Source organism: Hyla sarda, chromosome 3 (assembly GCF_029499605.1).
Source record: "Hyla sarda isolate aHylSar1 chromosome 3, aHylSar1.hap1, whole genome shotgun sequence".
Lineage (NCBI taxonomy): Eukaryota > Metazoa > Chordata > Amphibia > Anura > Hylidae > Hyla > Hyla sarda.
In genome coordinates, this window is record NC_079191.1 from 405,587,675 (window position 1) to 405,606,269 (window position 18,595).

An 18,595-nucleotide genomic window follows, 5' to 3' on the forward strand; every position below is an offset into this window, starting at 1 on the left:
CCTCCTCCTTGTGTGTGGTTCCTGCTGGGAGAGAAACAGCTCATTGTCTTCTCAGCACATAACACTGCTCTTTTCCTGTTGTGGATCTAATCACTGACTGCTGCCCTTTAGATCATAGCATGATTTATTGCAAGGGGGAAGAATAGTTTGAAAGAAAAAACATGTACAGTGTGTGCTGCTGACTGTGTTTACAACAACACATCATGCAGGAAGATAGTAATAGCAATGGGCTGGCAGCCATTACACAGAGCCGCACTGCTGGGAGTTGTAGACTGGGCTGCAAGCAAAGAAAAAAAAATATTCCGGACACAACAGGGGCCACAGGAGCTGGAAAAACCACATGGATAACTACAGGGGACACAGAACAGGTATTGTGATTGGGCATTTTTATTACTTTCCCGGAGCACCCCTTTAAACCGACAGGTGGTTATTGTACTCTGTGATCATGAAGTGCAAGCCCGCTAGCCACGTCACGGCCACCTGTAAGTATCGGATCCCTAGCATAAAATAGCGCTGGACTGAGCAAGCGACCACCACCACTGCTGCAACACCAGTGCCCACAGGGGGAACGACCCACTGGCAGAGCAGCCCCAGTGCCGTCCGAACCAGACCCTGTGCCGCACCACCACACAGACACGGCAGCAATGGCCAACACAGCACAGTTAATGGGACTTCCTGCAGTTCTTTATACCGTTCACTTTAGTAGTGGAGAAGGGTGTTTATGGGGTTTTGCACTTGGATCCTTCTGCCTGGCTGAAATGAGAGGTTCTCCACATTTATAGTAAGTGCTGTGTTGGGATTTTCCTATAGGAGTATTTTGATACTACCACTGTAGGCAAGGGCATTGTGACCATTGTGCTAAATTTGGAAAATTTTCTCTGTCATGTAACTTATGAATGCGCAAACTCTTTCTATTGGCAGTGAGCATTTTGGCAGAGCGAATGGCCAATCAGTTTGCAAACTACGGACCTGCTACTGATCTCTTTGTGGGTTATGTCAAAGTGGGAAGAGAAGAAGAAGCCGGTCATCTATTACAGGTCAGTGGTCACAGATGCCATCAGTGCATGTTTTAGACCAGTGGTCTCCAACCTGCGGACCTCCAGATGTTGCAAAACTACAACTCCCAGCATGCCCGGACAGCCAACGGCTGTCCGGGCATGCTGGGAGTTGTAGTTTTTCAACATCTGGAGGTCCGCAGGTTGAAGACCACTGTTTTAGACTTTCCGTCCCTGTCATGGTCAGTATGGCGTATTGGAAATGTTCTGAAATATATATATCTTGGGGGAGATTTATCAAAATCTGTCCAGAGAAAAAGTTGCTGAGTTGCCCATAGCAACCAATCAGATCGCTGCTTTCATTTTTCAGAGGCCTTTTCAAAAATGAAAGAAGTGATCTGATTGGTTGCTATGGGCAACTCAGCAACTTTTCCTCTGGACTGGTTTGGATAAATCTCCCCCAATGTCTTCCAATCTGTGATGGAGCAGACAATCCACTATGGTGGGGACCAGGCATTTAGTTTCCATTCAAATACACTTATATAAATTCAGTGTATTGCTCTAAATCAGCCCTACCGACATGTATTATATTAATGTATGATCTGTCATTTAGGCTGTAGGTAACAATTAGAGATGAGCGAACTTACAGTAAATTCGATTCGTCACAAACTTCTCGGCTCGGCAGTTGATGACTCTTCCTGCATAAATTAGTTCAGCTTTCCCGTGCTCCCGTGGGCTGGAAAAGGTGGATACAGTCCTAGGAGACTCTTTCCTACGACTGTATCCACCTTTTCCAGCCCACCGGAGCACCTGAAGGCTGAACTAATTTACGCAGGATAAGTCATCAACTCATCAAGTTTGTGACGAATCGAATTTACTGTAAGTTCGCTCATCTCTAGTAACAATCTTACTGCAATATATAATATTCATATGTTTTTGCAAGTTTGCGATGTAGATTATCATAGTCTGAGACTGCAACCATGTTGGTCTAGTTTTACTTACTACCTACCTACGGAGCCTTTGGGACAGCGGCTGTCCGGGCATGCTGGGAGTTGTAGTTTTGCAACAGCTGGAGGCAAACAGGTTGGCAAACACTGCGTTAGAGAGCAACTTGGTAATACAGTGCCATGTGGAGCACTGGGCATCGCTACTTGGGATCTCCTATGCAGGGAATTAACATGTTGCGTAGCTCTGGAATTACGTTTTTTAATGTTCTATATAAAAAAAAATATTTCCTACTGTATTGAAATAAATTATGCAAACCTTACAAGCAGCGGCACGTCGGTGCAGTTCACAGGGACAAACGTGATCGTTCCATTAACACGGATAGGGGAAAAATACGGTTACCATAGTGTCTCATTCGGTATAAGCCTTGCCGGCGTCTCGCGTGTTTATTGCTTATTACAATCTAATTTTTACTTTTATTTTTTATTTTTTTTTATTTTTTTCAATCCTTGAGCTAGTTGCTGGCACGTTACATGAGAAAACACAGGCTCTTCCCGGTTGTCGACATTCTCTGAAAAAAAATATATATATATTAGCAACCGTCAGGTAGCAAGCCGGCCGCGTTCGTGCCTATTTTACTTGTGCTAAATATAAAAACGAAGCCGGCGCGGAAGGAGCGGCTGGTGATGAGAACTGCCACTGCTCGTGTACACAAACAGACGCAGATGGGGAGTCTCGTCCCCGCAGGTGGCAGTCAAACAATCACAGTGATCCTGCAGATTGCCGGGTTTGTATAGACTCCCCGTGTCAAATTAAGGCCTGTTACCAATTTCCCATAGTAAACAGCACTATATTCACTTAAAATGCAGAGCAGCTGGTAAAACTGTAAGCCGTAAAATAAAATAAAAAAAGCAAAACCGCTGCTTTTAGTCATCGCCGTAGACATCAATTTGCATATTTAAAAAGAGAAAGAAAAAAAAAAACCGGAAAGATTTCCGATTTCTCTGTAAGATGGGACTTGCCGGCAATATGTAACCTGGATCTCCTGCATGAAGAATAAGGGCATTATGTAAATGTTCTTGGGAATTGAGAGGTGACACATGGAGCTAGGGCTGACGGGTCACTAAAGGATACCAAACTTAAAATGCATGTTTTTTCAAGCGTACTTGTCATATCACAGAATAAAATATACTGATAAATGTTACTCACTAGGTCATGCAGATGCTTTACATGTCTTTTTTGTGTGTCTAGCTTCTGTATTTGGCTCATAAATCCATTTGTTCTGATTTTCACTCATTATGACATCCACTGCTCAGGAAGGGGCGTGTCCAAGCCAAGCACTTAGCCCGCCCTCACTTACCATGCATTCACTTCCTCCCTGAATCTGCTGTGCTGGGTCTCTTCATCCAGTCATTGCAGGCTGCTCTGTAACCCCCTTCTCTCTGTTTTCATGCTGAAGTCTAATAGGACAGGAGTGAGCACAGAGGAGTGCTAGTCCCGCCCTCTCTTACTGGACTATGCCCCAATTGGTGCTTAAAGGAGTGGTCCATTGAAATAAAACTTATCCTTTATCCACACAATAGCAGATACATGTCTTATTGCGTGGGTTCTGACTGCTGGAACCCCTCACGATTTCCTGAACGGGACCCCAGCTCTCCTAGAGGAGTGCCTGCTGCAGACAGACAGGATTATGTTTTGGATGGTATCCCTAGTTGTCTTTTTTTTTTCTTTATAAGCCATAATTTCTATACAAAGGAGATAAAAAGTTTTTGAATCTGACAGTGCCCATTTAATGGATACATTTTGTATTGATGTGAAAACCAGTTTTATTTGTAAGTAAGGAGAACTCTAAAACTGAATATAATAAACCTTAACTTACCTCCCGCCACTCCCCAGGGGCCTCTAGAATCACTCTTGTAGTTCATTCCCGGTCTTTTTCCTGCTTTTGGTGCCTCACACATCACACTGCACTTAGCGAATAGCTGGTTGTAGTAATGTTCTTCCTCAATGGGTGATAAGCTGAGTGTCAGTGTGTGATGTATTAACAACCTGTGTATGGTGTCAAAAAAGTATAAGACAGTTAACTTACTAATATAATGTTGTTAATCATAGTGCAGAGATCTACACGCATCAACACTGCTATCTCCCTTGTAGCTGTTCCATCATGTCAAATTTAGAGGGCCTGTCCCTACTTTACCTCCTGTCTGCTGAGGACCAGACCATTGATGTGAAGAGGGGGAGCTCATATTACTGCTCATTAGATTTTATGACCGCAGGAAGGCTTTCTGAGTCACATTAGTTTCCTTCAGAACAGGCGCACTGCTGTCTTATCTCAAAAAGGCTTTTTACTGCCTTAAGATATATAATGAGCTGTAATACGAGCTCCCTTCTTCACATCAATGATCTGGTCCTCAGCAGACAGGAGGGGAGGGGGAGCAGGGACAGAAGCTATATTTTCAGAGTGTGACATGTCACAACTACAAGCCAGACAGCTCTGCTAATATAAAGAGATCTGTGCAGTATAACTAATATTATATTAGTAAGTAACTTTTTTATACTTTTTGACACCACACAGAGCTTATTTCTTTCGCTGGCCAACCCCTTTAAGTGGGCAGTTACAGCAGGCGTTAATGAAAGAAATATCAACATTGTCTTGAAATACGTCATTTACGAGATCGGATTCCCACGTGGTGACAACGCAGCTATACCCCAGAATACCGTCTCACCTTGACCGTACATCACGCCATTTTTCCGGGCTTGTCATGTAAACTTTTTTTTTTCCCCAGCAACTTTTAGCTTTTGTGTCTCTCTCTCTCAAGAACTGACTGTCTGTTGCCTTGAAAGGCTTTTATAAAGCAGATTGAAATCAGTCCTTTTGTATGCATAAGTGTAGGTAATTATACTTTTGAAGAGAACTTGCTTTGTACATTTTAATTTTTTTAAAGAAACGCACAGTTATCTCCCTGACACCTTATTAAATGTATAATTAACCTTATGATCCCGAGCTTACTTATGAATGCTTGGCAGTATAATTGGAGATGAATAGAATTCCTTCCCCCTCCCGTCTTGCCTTTCCTGTCCCTAAACCTCATTCCTTGGTTCTACTGAAGCATTGAGTTATTATTTTATTTTTTGTCTTTTAAACAAACCTGCAACATGCGGTGCCAAGGACATGGTTATGACAGATCGGCTTCATCAGGCACAGTTCTTCTGTGTGAATTCACTCATCCGTCACCATTATTAACCCGCAGTATTGTGCCCTGGTGCCATTTTTTATTCGTTTTGTTCTATCTTTTTATTGTTTATATTTGTTTCTCTTTTTGTTCGTTCTATGTTGACGTTTCCTAAACCTCAGACACCTGATGTATCAAGTTTTTTTTCTTTTTACCTACAGAGATGCAGTGCTATTGTGGAGCAGCGAGGGCCGTTGTCTCGCCACATTATCAGACAGATGGGGCGGAATGAGGTATATCTTGGATTTCCTAAACTATGTAATTTTATCTTAGCATGTCTGTAGAATATTTCTGAGTTGTCACTAAGTTTTGTCGTCTTGCATTTAAAGGGGGTACCCGCTTCCCCAGTGTTCAGAATATTTTGTTCCAAACGCTTGGAGCAGGTGGCGGGGGTTGTGACGTCACTGCCACGCCCCCTCAATGCAAGTCTATGGGAGGTGGTGTGGTGGCTGCCACGCCCCCTCCCATAGACTTGCATTGAGAGGCGTGGCGTGACATCACAACCCCTGCCGCCAGCACCTAGCATTCTAAATGGCTGGTGCTGCACAGAGATCGCGGGGGTCCCAGCTGCGGGACCCCTGCGATCAGACATCTTATCACCCTATCCTTTTGGATAGGGGATAAGATGTCTAGGGGCGGAGTACAAGATGCCTGGACGCTAAAAATTACTCTGGCCTTTCAGATTAATCCTAGTTTAAAAATGCAGCTGGGACCCAGGTAACTAATGAGATCTGGTCTTGGCTGCTGGTCTCTGCCCTGCAAGTGCTAAGTTTCGCATCTCTCCATATATGCAGAACCCCCCCCCCATGTGAATAGTTCCTCGATGTTATTTTTAAACTATGATTACCCTGAAACACCTGACAATATCAGACTAGTTTCATGCAGCCTGCGGTTTGTCCACCATAAATAGCAGGTTCCCTGCATGAGATGAGACAGGCAACTTTGTTCTTCCCCCCCCCCCCCCCCCCAGGAACAGGGCCATCTTTGCAATACTAAGGCTGCATTCACATCACGATTTCTCCATCCGACCTGAGTACACGATTTTTAGAACTTAAAATCATATGAAATCGTATATAAAGTCTGATCCATTGACCTCCATTAAAAAAAATCGGAACCATTACACACATCCGATTTGATCCGCATCCGATTTCACACGATTTTTGTTCGGGTCTGAAATCGGGGTTGACCACGATTTCAGACCTGAACAAAAATCGTGTGAAATCAGATGCGGATCAAATCGGATGTGTGTAAAGGTTCCGATTTTTTAATGGAGGACAATGGATCCGACTTTATATACGATTTCATATGATTTTAAGTTATAAAAAACGTGTACTCAGGTCGGATGGAGAAATTGGAAAAATCGTGATGTGAATGCAGCCTAAAATGCACAGAAACTGAAGCTTTCCAGTGTACTATTAAAAATGAGGTGCTTGCAGAGAAAATACTTGGGGGGGCTTGGGGGAGTACAGATATTTTTCTTTTTTTAAAGTACTCAACAATACCAATTACCAATACTTTTTTCATGTGTCATGTGACAGGGTTTTTAATTTTATTTTTTATGGGAAAAAGTTAAATAATTTTTTTCAGTTTTTATTAGAAGGGCTTTTTTTTATATTAAAATAAATATTTTATTTAAGGGGGGGGTGATTCAAACTTTTAATAGGGAAGGGGTTAATTCACATTTATTTTTACACACTTTTTTTTTTTTTTTCCCCATAGGAGACTATTACATGCAATCTGTAGATTGCATACACTGATCAATGATATTCCATAGCATAGCATTGATCAGTGTTATCACTGCTCCTTTATTCCTGCATGCCATGGATGGCTGTAGTAAAAGAGCGACGATTGGATGGCACGGAGCATGGTAAGGGACCTCCGGCCGTCCTCTCAGCTGATCGGGACACATTGATTTCACCGCAGTGATCTCGATCAGCATCCCTGAGCTTGACTCCGCGATCAACTTTGATTGCGGCATCTAAAAGGTTAATGTCTGAAATCACCTTGATCGGTGATGTTCGGCATTAGCTACAGGACCCGTCTATGACGCGTGCTCAGCTGCTGGGCGCTCTGCATGGTTCGGCACCTCTGTGATACCTGCCAGCGAGTATCGGATTAGGTATCGGGTACAAGTACTCGTGCAAATGTCCAGTATCTGTAACAAGACATCTCTACCTAGCAGTATGAACTACACAAAGGCCTGGAGCATAAGACTTCCTTATAAACCTACATCAAACGGAGTTAAAGGGGGTTATCCAGGAATAGAAAAACTGAGCTAATTTGTTTCAAAAACAGCTCCAGGTTTGCCCCCAGGTTGTGTGTGGTATTACAACTTGGCTTCATTCACTTCAATGGCACTGAGCTGCAGAACCACACCCAACCTGGAGACAGATGGGGAGCGATTTTTGAAATAAATTAGCTCTGTTTTTCTATTCCTGGATAACCCCTTTAAACCTCTTGCCCCTACACAGTAAAATATTATGTTTTACAGTGGATAGCCATCCTTCATTGAACTATATCTATTATGGAGTCTGCAGTACTCCTAGCAGTATGCCTACATTTCATAAGACCAGGGATGTCATACTAGAAAACCGTCACAATTCCTACCCTGTGAGGTCACTATGAAAAATAAAAATTGCTGCCTATAGATTTTGGTCCATGGTTGAAGCTCACAGCGAGATAGTAGATAAAAATTTATTGGGTAACTGTAAATACCTTGTACAACTTAATTCACTCGCAATCAGGAGTTAAAACCTGTTCTATCCCAGAGCTGCATTCACAATTCTGCTGATCACAGTTGGAAATGGTCAATAAATTTCCTACCCACTTAACGGAGTTCTTATATTAGGGGGGAAGCATTACCTTCTCCTACGTCTCTTTCACGTTATACACAAATCATCATGGAGAGCTCTATGCAGACATTGGATAAGCAAGGAATGCTGGGACGCTTTAAAGGGGTACTCTGCCAAAAAACATCTTATCACCTATCCAAAGGATAGGGGATAAGATGTCTGATCAGGGGGTCCCACCGCTGAGAACCCCCACGATCTCCGGGCTGGCAGCGGGAAGCTTCTGCGTTCGTGACATCACACCACGCCCCCTCCATTCATGTCTATGGGAGGGGGCGTGATGGCTAGTACGTAGCAGTCACACCACCTCCCATAGACATGAATGGAGGGGGCATGGCGGCCGTAGTCGCCAGTCATCCGGCACGGAGCAGAGTTCGCTCTGTTCCCAGATTACTGGGGTGCTGCGCCGGAGTTCACGGGATTCCCCAGCAGCGGGACCCCCACGATCAGACATCTTATCCCCTATCCCCTATCCCCTTTGGATAGGGGATAAGATGTTTTTTTGGCGGAGTACCCCTTTAACTAATGCCTGCAAAACAGTTAGCACCTCTCTAGATTACAGGCTACATATAATGCAGGTTCTCTTGTCTTATCGGCAATCTGCTGTTTACCAGAGGTATTGAAGTAAGTGTAGCGATATGCATCAGATTCATTGGACCATGTTATAGACTGGTGGTCTCCATACTGTGGCCCTCCAGATGTTGCAAAACTTCAACTCCCAGCATGCTGGGAGTTGTAGTTTTGCAACATCTGGAGGGCCACAGTTTGGAGGCCACTGTTATAGATGGTTGTACCAAGTCATCAACAGCGAGGTCCAACTCTGAGGCATCTTCCTCCTTTTTTTTTTTTATTTTTTTTTTTTACTTTACCAAAATCTCTTGTTCAATGTTCATCTACAGGAGGAAAAATCGACTCGTCTGGTGGAATTACTCTCTGATCCATACTACAAGCAAGTCCTGTACAGTTATAAGATAAAAGGCTACGGTAAATTGCTTTTGACTCCATCTTTGCTTCAGATTGTTACAAAATAAGTAATGTCATTACAAAGTACAATTGGTGACGCAAAAAACAAGCCCTTATATGGGTCTGTAGGGGTAAAATTGAACGCGTTAGGATTATTAGAAGATGAGGAGGTAGAAACGGAAGTGCAAAAAACGAAGATTGTTTTGAGTCCTTAAGGTGAAAATGGGCTGAGTCCTTAAGGGGTTAATATTACAGTCACTTATTTATTATTCATTTACAAGGCACCCGACAAATGTGCCTCTCGCTAGTACATCGGACATATTGCTCTATCGTGAGGTTACATTGCTAGTCTATTATTTATTACTCTGTTTTTGTAGTAGGAATGTAAGGGATAACTTGAAAAAAGAAATAAATGTAAAAAAAAAATTTGAATAGATATAGTAGAGCTGAGTGAGGGATTAAAGATTCCAATAAGTCCACATTTCATTTTTAAGGCATATCAGAAAGGTATGCTGTGTATGGCCATTGACTTACATAGTAAAAAAATAAATAAAAATAAACATATATGAGATAGATATATATGAGACTCTACATTTCAGACCAATTTTCAGCTGTTACCACCCAAAATGTCTCAGATTACATGCCCAAAAAAATGCCATATTTTAGCATGTAAACAACTGCAAGAATGGGCGGCACATAACTTTATAGCCCTAAGAATAACAGCCATTTTATCATTGGGTTCACTAGAACTTAGGCCCAAAATAACAGGGCAGATTTATTATTACAAATGTTCCACAATTTTAGAGTAATTTCGGCCAAAAACCTGTATTACATGGCTTGCACCACATTTATTAAGAGCTTTAGACCCTTTTCAGTCAGGCCAGAAAAGGGGTTTGGCTTAGGTAAAAGTGGGAATGGCTTAAGAGGCAACACAATTTAATCTAAACTTATTAAAGGGGTTGTCTCATCTGGCTTATTACCTTCCTCTGCTACTGCTGTCTGCTCACTCTCCCAGGATTGCTGATGGATGAGCTTGAGTCATGTGATTTTCTTCAGACAGCTTCCAAGCTAAAGCGCTAAGCCTGCAGCAGTCAGTCATGTTGGATGGGCTTAGATAAGCCAGAACAGGGGGCATGATGTCTGCTCAGGTGCTCCGGACAAGGAGTGACGTCACCACTGATTTTAAAGCAGAGTTAGTGAAGAAGAACCATGACTACCAGCTGTCAACGATTGGGGAGATAAAAAGAGAGATCTTCAGAACCAGACAAGTTTGCTAATTAAAGGGGTATTCGAGGCAAAACCTTTTTTTATATATATCAACTGGCTCCAGAAAGTTAAACAGATTTGTAAATTACTTCTATTAAAAAAAAGCTTAATCCTTCCAATAATTATTAGCTTCTGAAGTTTTCTGTCTAACTGCTCAATGATGATATCACGTCCCGGAAGCTGTGCATGATGGGAGAATATCCCTTGCATGATGGGAGAATATCCCCATAGGAACTGCACAGCTCCCGGGACGTGAGTCATCAGAGAGCAGTTAGACAAAAAACAACAACTCAACTTCAGAAGCTAATAACTATTGGAAGGATTACGATTTTTTAATAGAAGTAATTTACAAATCTGTTTAACTTTCCGGAGCCAGTTGATATATAAAAAAAGTTTTGGCCTGGAATACCCCTTTAAAGTCAATTGTAAACTTGTGTATACTGCTCTACACATGACTTGATGAAAAGGGGTATTTGCCCAATCAACTGATGCCAGAAACGTAAACAGATTTGTAAATTACTTCTATAAAAAAAATCTTAATCCTTCTAGTACTTATCAGCTGCTGTATACTACAGAGGAAGTTCTTTTCTTTTTGAATTTCTTTTCTGTCTGACACCTCTGTCCATGTTAGGAACTGTCCAGAGCAGGAGAGGTTTGCTATGGAGATTTGCTTGTACTCTGGACAGTTCCTAAAATGAACAGAGGTGTCAGCAGAGAGCACTGTGGTCAGACAGAAAAGAGATTAAAAAAGAAAAGAACTTTCTTTGGAGCATACAGCAGCTAAGTACTGGAAGGATTAAGATTTTTAAATAGATGTAATTTACAATTTTGTTTAACTTTCTGGCACCAGTTGATTTAAAAATAAATGTTTTCCAGTGGAGTGCCCCTTTAAGGAGATGGGGATGCCTATTTAACTTAGGAGTACTCTGGAGGAAAAAAAAAAATCAGATCAGTTTGTGTCAGAAACTTATACAGACAGTTATTCAGACTGTTCCTGACACAGACACAGGTGGCAGCAGAGAGCACTGTGGTCAGACTGGAGAGAACTACACAACTTCCTGTGGAGGATACAGCAGCTGATTAGTACTGGAAGGATTTAGATGTTTAAATAGAAATGATTTACAAATATGTATAATTTCTTTCACCAGTTGATTTGACATTTGTTTCTCCGGAGTACTCCTTTAAATAAAACTGCATTGCGATATCCCATTCAGATTTACTAAAACTGTCTAATTCCTAAAAGTGTAGTAGACCGTTCTTTTTCTGATCTTCTATACTCCATTAAGTCCCATAGATGGCTATTACTTCTATTTTGCAGCTTTATACAGTGAACATTCCAGGCGCCTTATTCTTAATGTCAACATTTTTCTCCTGACTGTTTTATCGAGCCGCCTTTTTAATCTTTTCCTTAAATTTCCCTGTAGAATCCAACAAGGAGGTTGATGCAGCAGTCACTTTGTACGAAAAAGCCAAAGCCGAGCACATTGATCCAGATGAGCTGTTCCTAAAACGACTGGCGGTCCTTCTAAGAGGCGCAGGGAAGCCTGTCCCGTTCTCCGAGCCCCCAGTGAGTACTTTATAATTATCCGCACCTCTACGTCCTATGAGCTGGTGCTAAACAGAAGGGGGGGGGGGGGGGGGGGCTCTGCTTAATTACACGGGGATTAAATCTTGTGTGAGAATCCTCCACGGGCCGTGTGCATGTGAAGTGCTCGCAGCTCCAGGATTAATTTAGTTATACTTTTGGGAGACGATAACCTTCTGTGGATTATTGTGTTAAAAGCATAAGATAGAATCAGCCAGGCACATCTGCAGGTCATATTGAAGGTAGAGCCTGGCCCCCCGTCCTCCGAGGAGGAAGCGTTCTCACTCTTCTCGGAGCTTGAAAGGTGATTTTAATCCCTCGTATTTATTGACCATTAATTGCTTTTGTTTTGCGCCGTTTCATTTTAAAAGCGAGCGGTTTAAGGCAGCAAACAAATGTGTTTTTGTCAGAGGTTGTTTGCGGCTTAGCCGGCCCCATCAATCACAAGTTCCTAAGATGTGGAGATGTAGATTAACAGTGACATTCAAAAGCCCCGAGAACCACGTCTATAGAAATTTAGATAATGGATCCCAAGTTTTCTTTTGCACGACATTTTGGAACCGGTGATTTTGTTTTTTCGAGAATGCCTAAATGAGAATTTTTGTTTTGTTAGAATCTTTGTTTTTATTATTATTTATTAATTTTTTTTGCCAAATGTTAAACGGAAGAAAACTTTACCTAGTTAAAATGCCAGTCGCTTCCTGAATATTATCAGACGGTGTGTGAAGAGCAGGAGAACCGACGAGAGAAAATACACGAAATATTAAAGAATACATTGTGAAATTGTCACAGGGCTCATCCATGCCACTACATTACAGATCTATACTAGCTCCACACATGGAAGTTTGTTGGGGGACCCTGTTGTTTTATGAAAATACGTGCCCCACTTCTAGGGGTTGACTGGGATTAGTAAACATGGCTGCTTTCTTCTAGAAATTGCACCAAAAACTGGCTTTAAAGGGGTACTCCCATGCCCCAGCCTTCTGAATATCCGATTCAGAAGGCTTGGAGCAGCAGTCGCCACGCCACGGCCACACCCCCATGTGACATCAGGCTCTCTCCATTGATGTCTATGGGAGGGGGCGTGACTACAGTCACGCCCCCTCCCATAGACATCAATGGAGGTGGCGTGGCCGTGACGTCGGGACCGCGGCTGCTGCCCCGTGCCTTCTGAACTTGATGTTCAGAAGGCTGGGGCATGGGAGTACCCCTTTAACCCCTTAAGGACTCAGGGTTTTTCCGTTTTTGCACTTTCGTTTTTTCCTCCTTACCTTTAAAAAATCATAACCCTTTCAATTTTCCACATAAAAATCCATATTATGGCTTATTTTTTGCGTCGCCAATTCTACTTTGCAGTGACATTAGTCATTTTACCCAAAAATGCACGGCGAAACGGAAAAAAAAATCATTGTGCGACAAAATCGAAAAAAAAAACGCCATTTTGTAACTTTTGGGGGCTTCCGTTTCTACGCAGTGCATATTTCGGTAAAAATGACACCTTATCATTATTCTGTAGGTCCATACGGTTAAAATGATACCCTACTTATATAGGTTTGATTTTGTCGCACTTCTGGAAAAAATCATAACTACATGCAGGAAAATTTATACGTTTAAAAATGTCATCTTCTGACCCCTATAACTTTTTTATTTTTCCATGTACAGGGCGGTATGAGGACTCATTTTTTGCGCCGTGATCTGAAGTTTTTATTGGTATGATTTTTGTTTTGATCTGACTTTTTGATCACTTTTTATTCATTTTTTAACCCCTTAAGGACACATGACGTACTGGAACGTCATGTGTCCACTCCCGATCTATAACGCGGGGCCACGGCGTGGCCCCGCGTCATAGCGGGTCGGGCCCGGCCTCTAACAACGGCCGGGACCCGTGGCTAATAGCGCGCGGCATTGATCGCTGTGCCGCGCGCTATTAACCCTTTAGACGCGGCGTTCAAAGTTGAACGCCGCGTCTAAAGTGAAACCGAAAGCATCCCGGCTAGCTCAGTGGGCTGTTCGGGATAGCCGCGGTGAAATCGCGGCATCCCGAACAGCTGACAGGACAGCGGGAGGGCCCCTACCTGCCTCCTCGCTGTCCGATCGCCGAATGACTGCTCAGTGCCTGAGATCCAGGCATGAGCAGTCATCCGGCAGAATCGTTGATCACTGGTTTCTTATGAGAAACCAGTGATCAACATAGAAGATCAGTGTGTGCAGTGTTATAGGTCCCTATGGGACCTATAACACTGCAAAAAAAAAGTGCAAAAAAAAAGTGAATAAAGATCATTTAACTCCTCCCCTATTAAAAGTTTGAATCACCCCCCTTTTCCAATAAAAAAAAAAACACAGTGTAAATAAAAATAAAAATAAACATATGTGGTATCACCGCGTGCGGAAATGTCCGAATTATAAAAATATATCATTAATTAAACCGCTCGGTCAATGGCGTGCGCGCAAAAAAATTCCAAAGTCCAAAATAGTGCATTTTTGATCACTTTTTATATCATTTAAAAATGAATAAAAAGTGATCAATAAGTCCTATCAATGCAAAAATGGTACCGTTAAAAACTTCAGATCACGGCGCAAAAAATGAGCCCTCATACCGCCCCATACACGGAAAAATAAAAAAGTTATAGGGGTCAGAAGATGACAATTTTAAACGTATTAATTTTCCTGCATGTAGTTATGATTTTTTCCAGAAGTCCGACAAAATCAAACCTATATAAGTAGGGGATCATTTTAATCGTATGGACCTACAGAATACATATCAGGTGTCATTTTTACCGAAAAATGTACTACGTAGAAACGGAAGCCCCCAAAAGTTACAAAACAGCGTTTTTTTTTTCAATTTTGTCGCACAATGATTTTTTTTCCCGCTTCACCATAGATTTTTGGGCAAAATGACTGACGTCATTACAAAGTAGAATTGGTGGCGCAAAAAATAAGCCATCATATGGATTTTTAGGTGTAAATTTGAAAGAGTTATGATTTTTTAAAGGCAAGGAGCAAAAAACGAAAATGCAAAAACGGAAAAACCTCCGGTCCTTAAGGGGTTAATGTTATAAAAAGTTACCAAAATACGCTTTTTTGGACTTTGATTAACACTTTTTTTTTACTTTTTTTTTGCAGTGTTATAGGTCCCATAGGGACCTATAACACTGCACACACTGATCTTTCATCCTGATCACAGGCGTGTATTAACACGCCTGTGATCAGCATTATCGACGCTTGACTGCTCCTGCCTGGATCTCAGGCACGGAGCAGTCATTCGTCGATCGGACATCGAGGAGGCAGGTAAGAGCCCTCCCGGTGTCCGATCAGCTGTTCGGGACGCCGCGATTTCAGCGCGGCAGTCCCGAACAGCCCGACTGAGCAGCCGGGATACTTTCAGTTTCACTTTAGAAGCGGCGGTCAGCTTTGACCGCCGCTTCTAAAGGGTTAATACCGCACATCGCCGCGATCGGCGATGTGTGGTATTAGCCGCGGGTCCCGGCCGTTGATTAGCGCCGGGACCCACGCGATATGATGCGGGATCGCGGCGCGATCCCGCTTCATATCGCGGGAGCCGGCGCAGGACGTAAATATATGTCCTGCGTCGTTAAGGGGTTAAAGGTTGTATATAGCGTAGCAGCTCAGTCCTGTTCACTTCAGTGGCACCAATCTTCAATACAAGTGACGACCTATAGACATGTTACCGTTTTTGGAAGAACGCATTTTTCTTTTCTTGGATAGCACCTATAATACAGTACTATATGGCAGCATACTGTGTGACTCTATACAGCCTCTGAGCACACAGATCTTCAAGGTCTATGAGCCCATAGTCCAATAATCTGGTAATTTTACACATTTGAGTAACTTTTTGTACTTTAGATTGGTGGGATTTTTGTTTTGTAAACACGAAAGCTGAAAGGCAACGTGTCATCTGAAAATTACCTATGGTTTAAATCAGGTTTTTATGTTAACCAAATTTTTTTAAGCGTGTTTGGTGATGTTTTTTTCAAATTTTCCTATATTTTATGGGTTTTTTGTTTTGTTTTGTTTTTTTATTCTGGCCACTAGGCCTAAAACTAAGCTGAGACTTTCCCAGTAATTTCTTTCTTCTAAGCACAGACGGTCACAGAGAATGCTTAGTAGGATCTCCAATTTATGTGAATGGGACAGGTCCTGTCCATTGTTGTCCATGGGCCTGCCGTTAAGTGTATTTCTAAATGCTGTTAGAAATAGCTGAGGCATGAATCCTGCTCTCCTAATAATGTACAAAAAAATGAAATAAAAAACAATTACAATCAGAAAATACAAACAGATTAGAAAAAACGAACATGTTTCAGTATCTGGATCTAATATGTAAAAAAAAAATCTAGGCGATAAATTCAATTTAACAACTGCAGCTTGATAGATCACGAAGATGGTGTCAGTTCGGAGCTGTAGATCCGGGTAGTGGGTAGTTATCCCGGATGCAAAAATGGGACCTTAATAAACCTGTGGGAAATGGGCTTGAGGAAAAGTTCATCATGGATGAGGGGTGGATGAAGAGATTTTGTAATTGAGTTTATCAGGTGCCTTGGAGAATGTTTCGTTGTCTTCGAGCCTGATGAGTTGGGTACAATGGTGAGCTCGGCTGTACAACATCTGGTGACAATTATTTCCTGACACTAAAATGTCCTTATGTTTTCTAGGAATCCATAGAATATTATATAGAAAGACTGAAGAAACGGACGCCCCAAGATAGCGAAGAGCAGCAGAAGGAAGAATAAGATTTTTTGTTTTCTTTTACATTTTTACAATGTTTTTTTTTATGTGTCCTTTATTTCCCATTGTAAATGTGACCGCTCTGTGATCTTTTGTTAACGTATGCCTAAATTAAAGGTCTGGATACTGGAGTGTTTTGACTGATTTTTATAGCTTGGATTCTCTGATTGTCATGTTTTTTATCCATTGCAGTTACTTGCTATAAGGCTAGTAATGTGGCTGCAGCATCAAGACCCCCCCTTATTGAACTTAACTTGGAACCCTATAGTGTCTGCATTTTGGTCTTGGAGGTTTAGACCACATTTTGGTTGTGTGAAACCTGCCTGAAGCTGGCTATGCACATTAAAAGGGTATTCCAGCCTTCAAGAAATGTTCTAGTGCTGGGGCTGTAGAAAAACTGAAAAAAAAGATACTTACCTTACCCCGTTCCCCTGCTGCTGGTCCGGTTTCACAGGCTTCCGGTCTTCCACTGCTACTGTTGTCTGCCTGCTCCAGAAACAGAGCTCCAAATGAAATGGCATCTTGGAGTGCTAAGATTACAGCGTGCATGGCTTCATAAGGACTCTAACAAGCATTAGTTAAAAAGCCAAGACTACATTTATGCTGCAAAAGGACTGTAAATATGTCTGTGCAAGAAAATGGGTGTATTATTATGTCACTATAAGTAAATGATGTCTTGTATGAAAATGGAACTTACAAGATAAACACATTAAATTGTAAAATAAACCGTGGTGCATTGTGTTTTTGTTATTGGCCTGGATTGAAGTGGAAAGAAAACTCCACCCTGGTGCACCGGAAAACTCCACCCCGGTGCACCGGAAAACTCCACCCCGGTGCACCGGAATGTTTGCTCTTCCAAGTTTATGTTGATCTGAAATTCCACCGGTCCGCATACCATATTGTTCCCCCAATATCATGGAAAAATAGCATTGCGCAATGTCTGCTATGACAAATGTTGCTTGAGGGGGTTACACAGGAACCTAAACCAGTTTCACATTAGTGTAATCCCACAGTTTGACTGTTGTCATTTAGACTAGTGTGAATCCGTCCTAAACATGTATGCTTCACAAGTAATATAAAAGCGGAACAGAGACACAAGTAACCACACAGTCAGGGACAGTAATATTAAGGTTACTAGCATCACAAAAAAACACAATGTAGAGCAGGCCTTATCCATACATTTCCAGCAAGAATAACGGAAATGCCACAAAATAGAGCTCTGAATAAAGATGCTTCACAAATATTTCATGGGTAATGATAGGATTTACTATAACACGTCAGGAGAGATGACAGCTCCTCGCATCCGGTGACTCACAGGGGACGTCTCATCTGATCAGTTTTTTTTTCCCTTTTCTCCATCTGGCCCAGACTGCCCTTAAGACTTTAGAGACTGCTGTTGAGACATCTTTGTGCACCCCCCCCCCCCCCCCCCATTTTCTGTAGTCATCCACAGTCTCCTTAGTGACACAAACTCAGATGCCAGAACCCTAAATAAAGACAGATGACAGACCTGACTTTCTAGAAGAATACAGACCCCGCACCAGACATCCCTAAAAATATAGATGCCTTAAATAATAGATTTCAGACCCCATAAATATTATCACCATGGATATCTTCATGCTTTTATTGACTAAATCCTGTATACTGAGACCAATTATATCAGTATACAAAAAAGAAATATTTTCACCATATTACCATCATACTGTTACTGACCAAATCCTGTATACTGGGACCAACATTACCAATTAGGCCCCTTTCACACTGCCCTTGCTCCCTGTCAAGAACGGCCAGTAAAGCCTCTTTTTGTGTCACTTTAACGGCCGTTCTCGTGACAGGGCAACAATGGGTCCTGACGGCTCCCATTTACTATTACTACTACGTGGGCCATCGGGTGCCGTTTTTTTATTTTTTTTATGGGAATAGCAGGAGAAAAAGACAGCGCAAGCAGTAATTTTTCTCCTCCTATTCTCCCTGGCTTCCCCGATGGCCGTCACACTGCCATGTCATAACCGCAGT

The 18,595-nt window shown here is 42.1% G+C and overlaps 1 protein-coding gene across 1 annotated transcript in view; it reads left to right on the forward strand.

Moving 5' to 3' along the window:
• The window catches only part of LRPPRC (leucine rich pentatricopeptide repeat containing), a 203,060-nt gene extending 186,350 nt beyond the window's left edge, over positions 1–16,710 (forward strand). The window contains exons 34-38 of the mRNA XM_056568127.1: positions 922–1,037; positions 5,335–5,406; positions 8,922–9,006; positions 11,676–11,818; positions 16,507–16,710. Of these exons, the coding sequence (XP_056424102.1) occupies positions 922–1,037; positions 5,335–5,406; positions 8,922–9,006; positions 11,676–11,818; positions 16,507–16,584 (494 nt within the window). The 3' untranslated portion in view covers positions 16,585–16,710. The remainder of the gene's footprint in view (positions 1–921; positions 1,038–5,334; positions 5,407–8,921; positions 9,007–11,675; positions 11,819–16,506) is intronic.
• Positions 16,711–18,595: the final 1,885 nt, after the last annotated feature.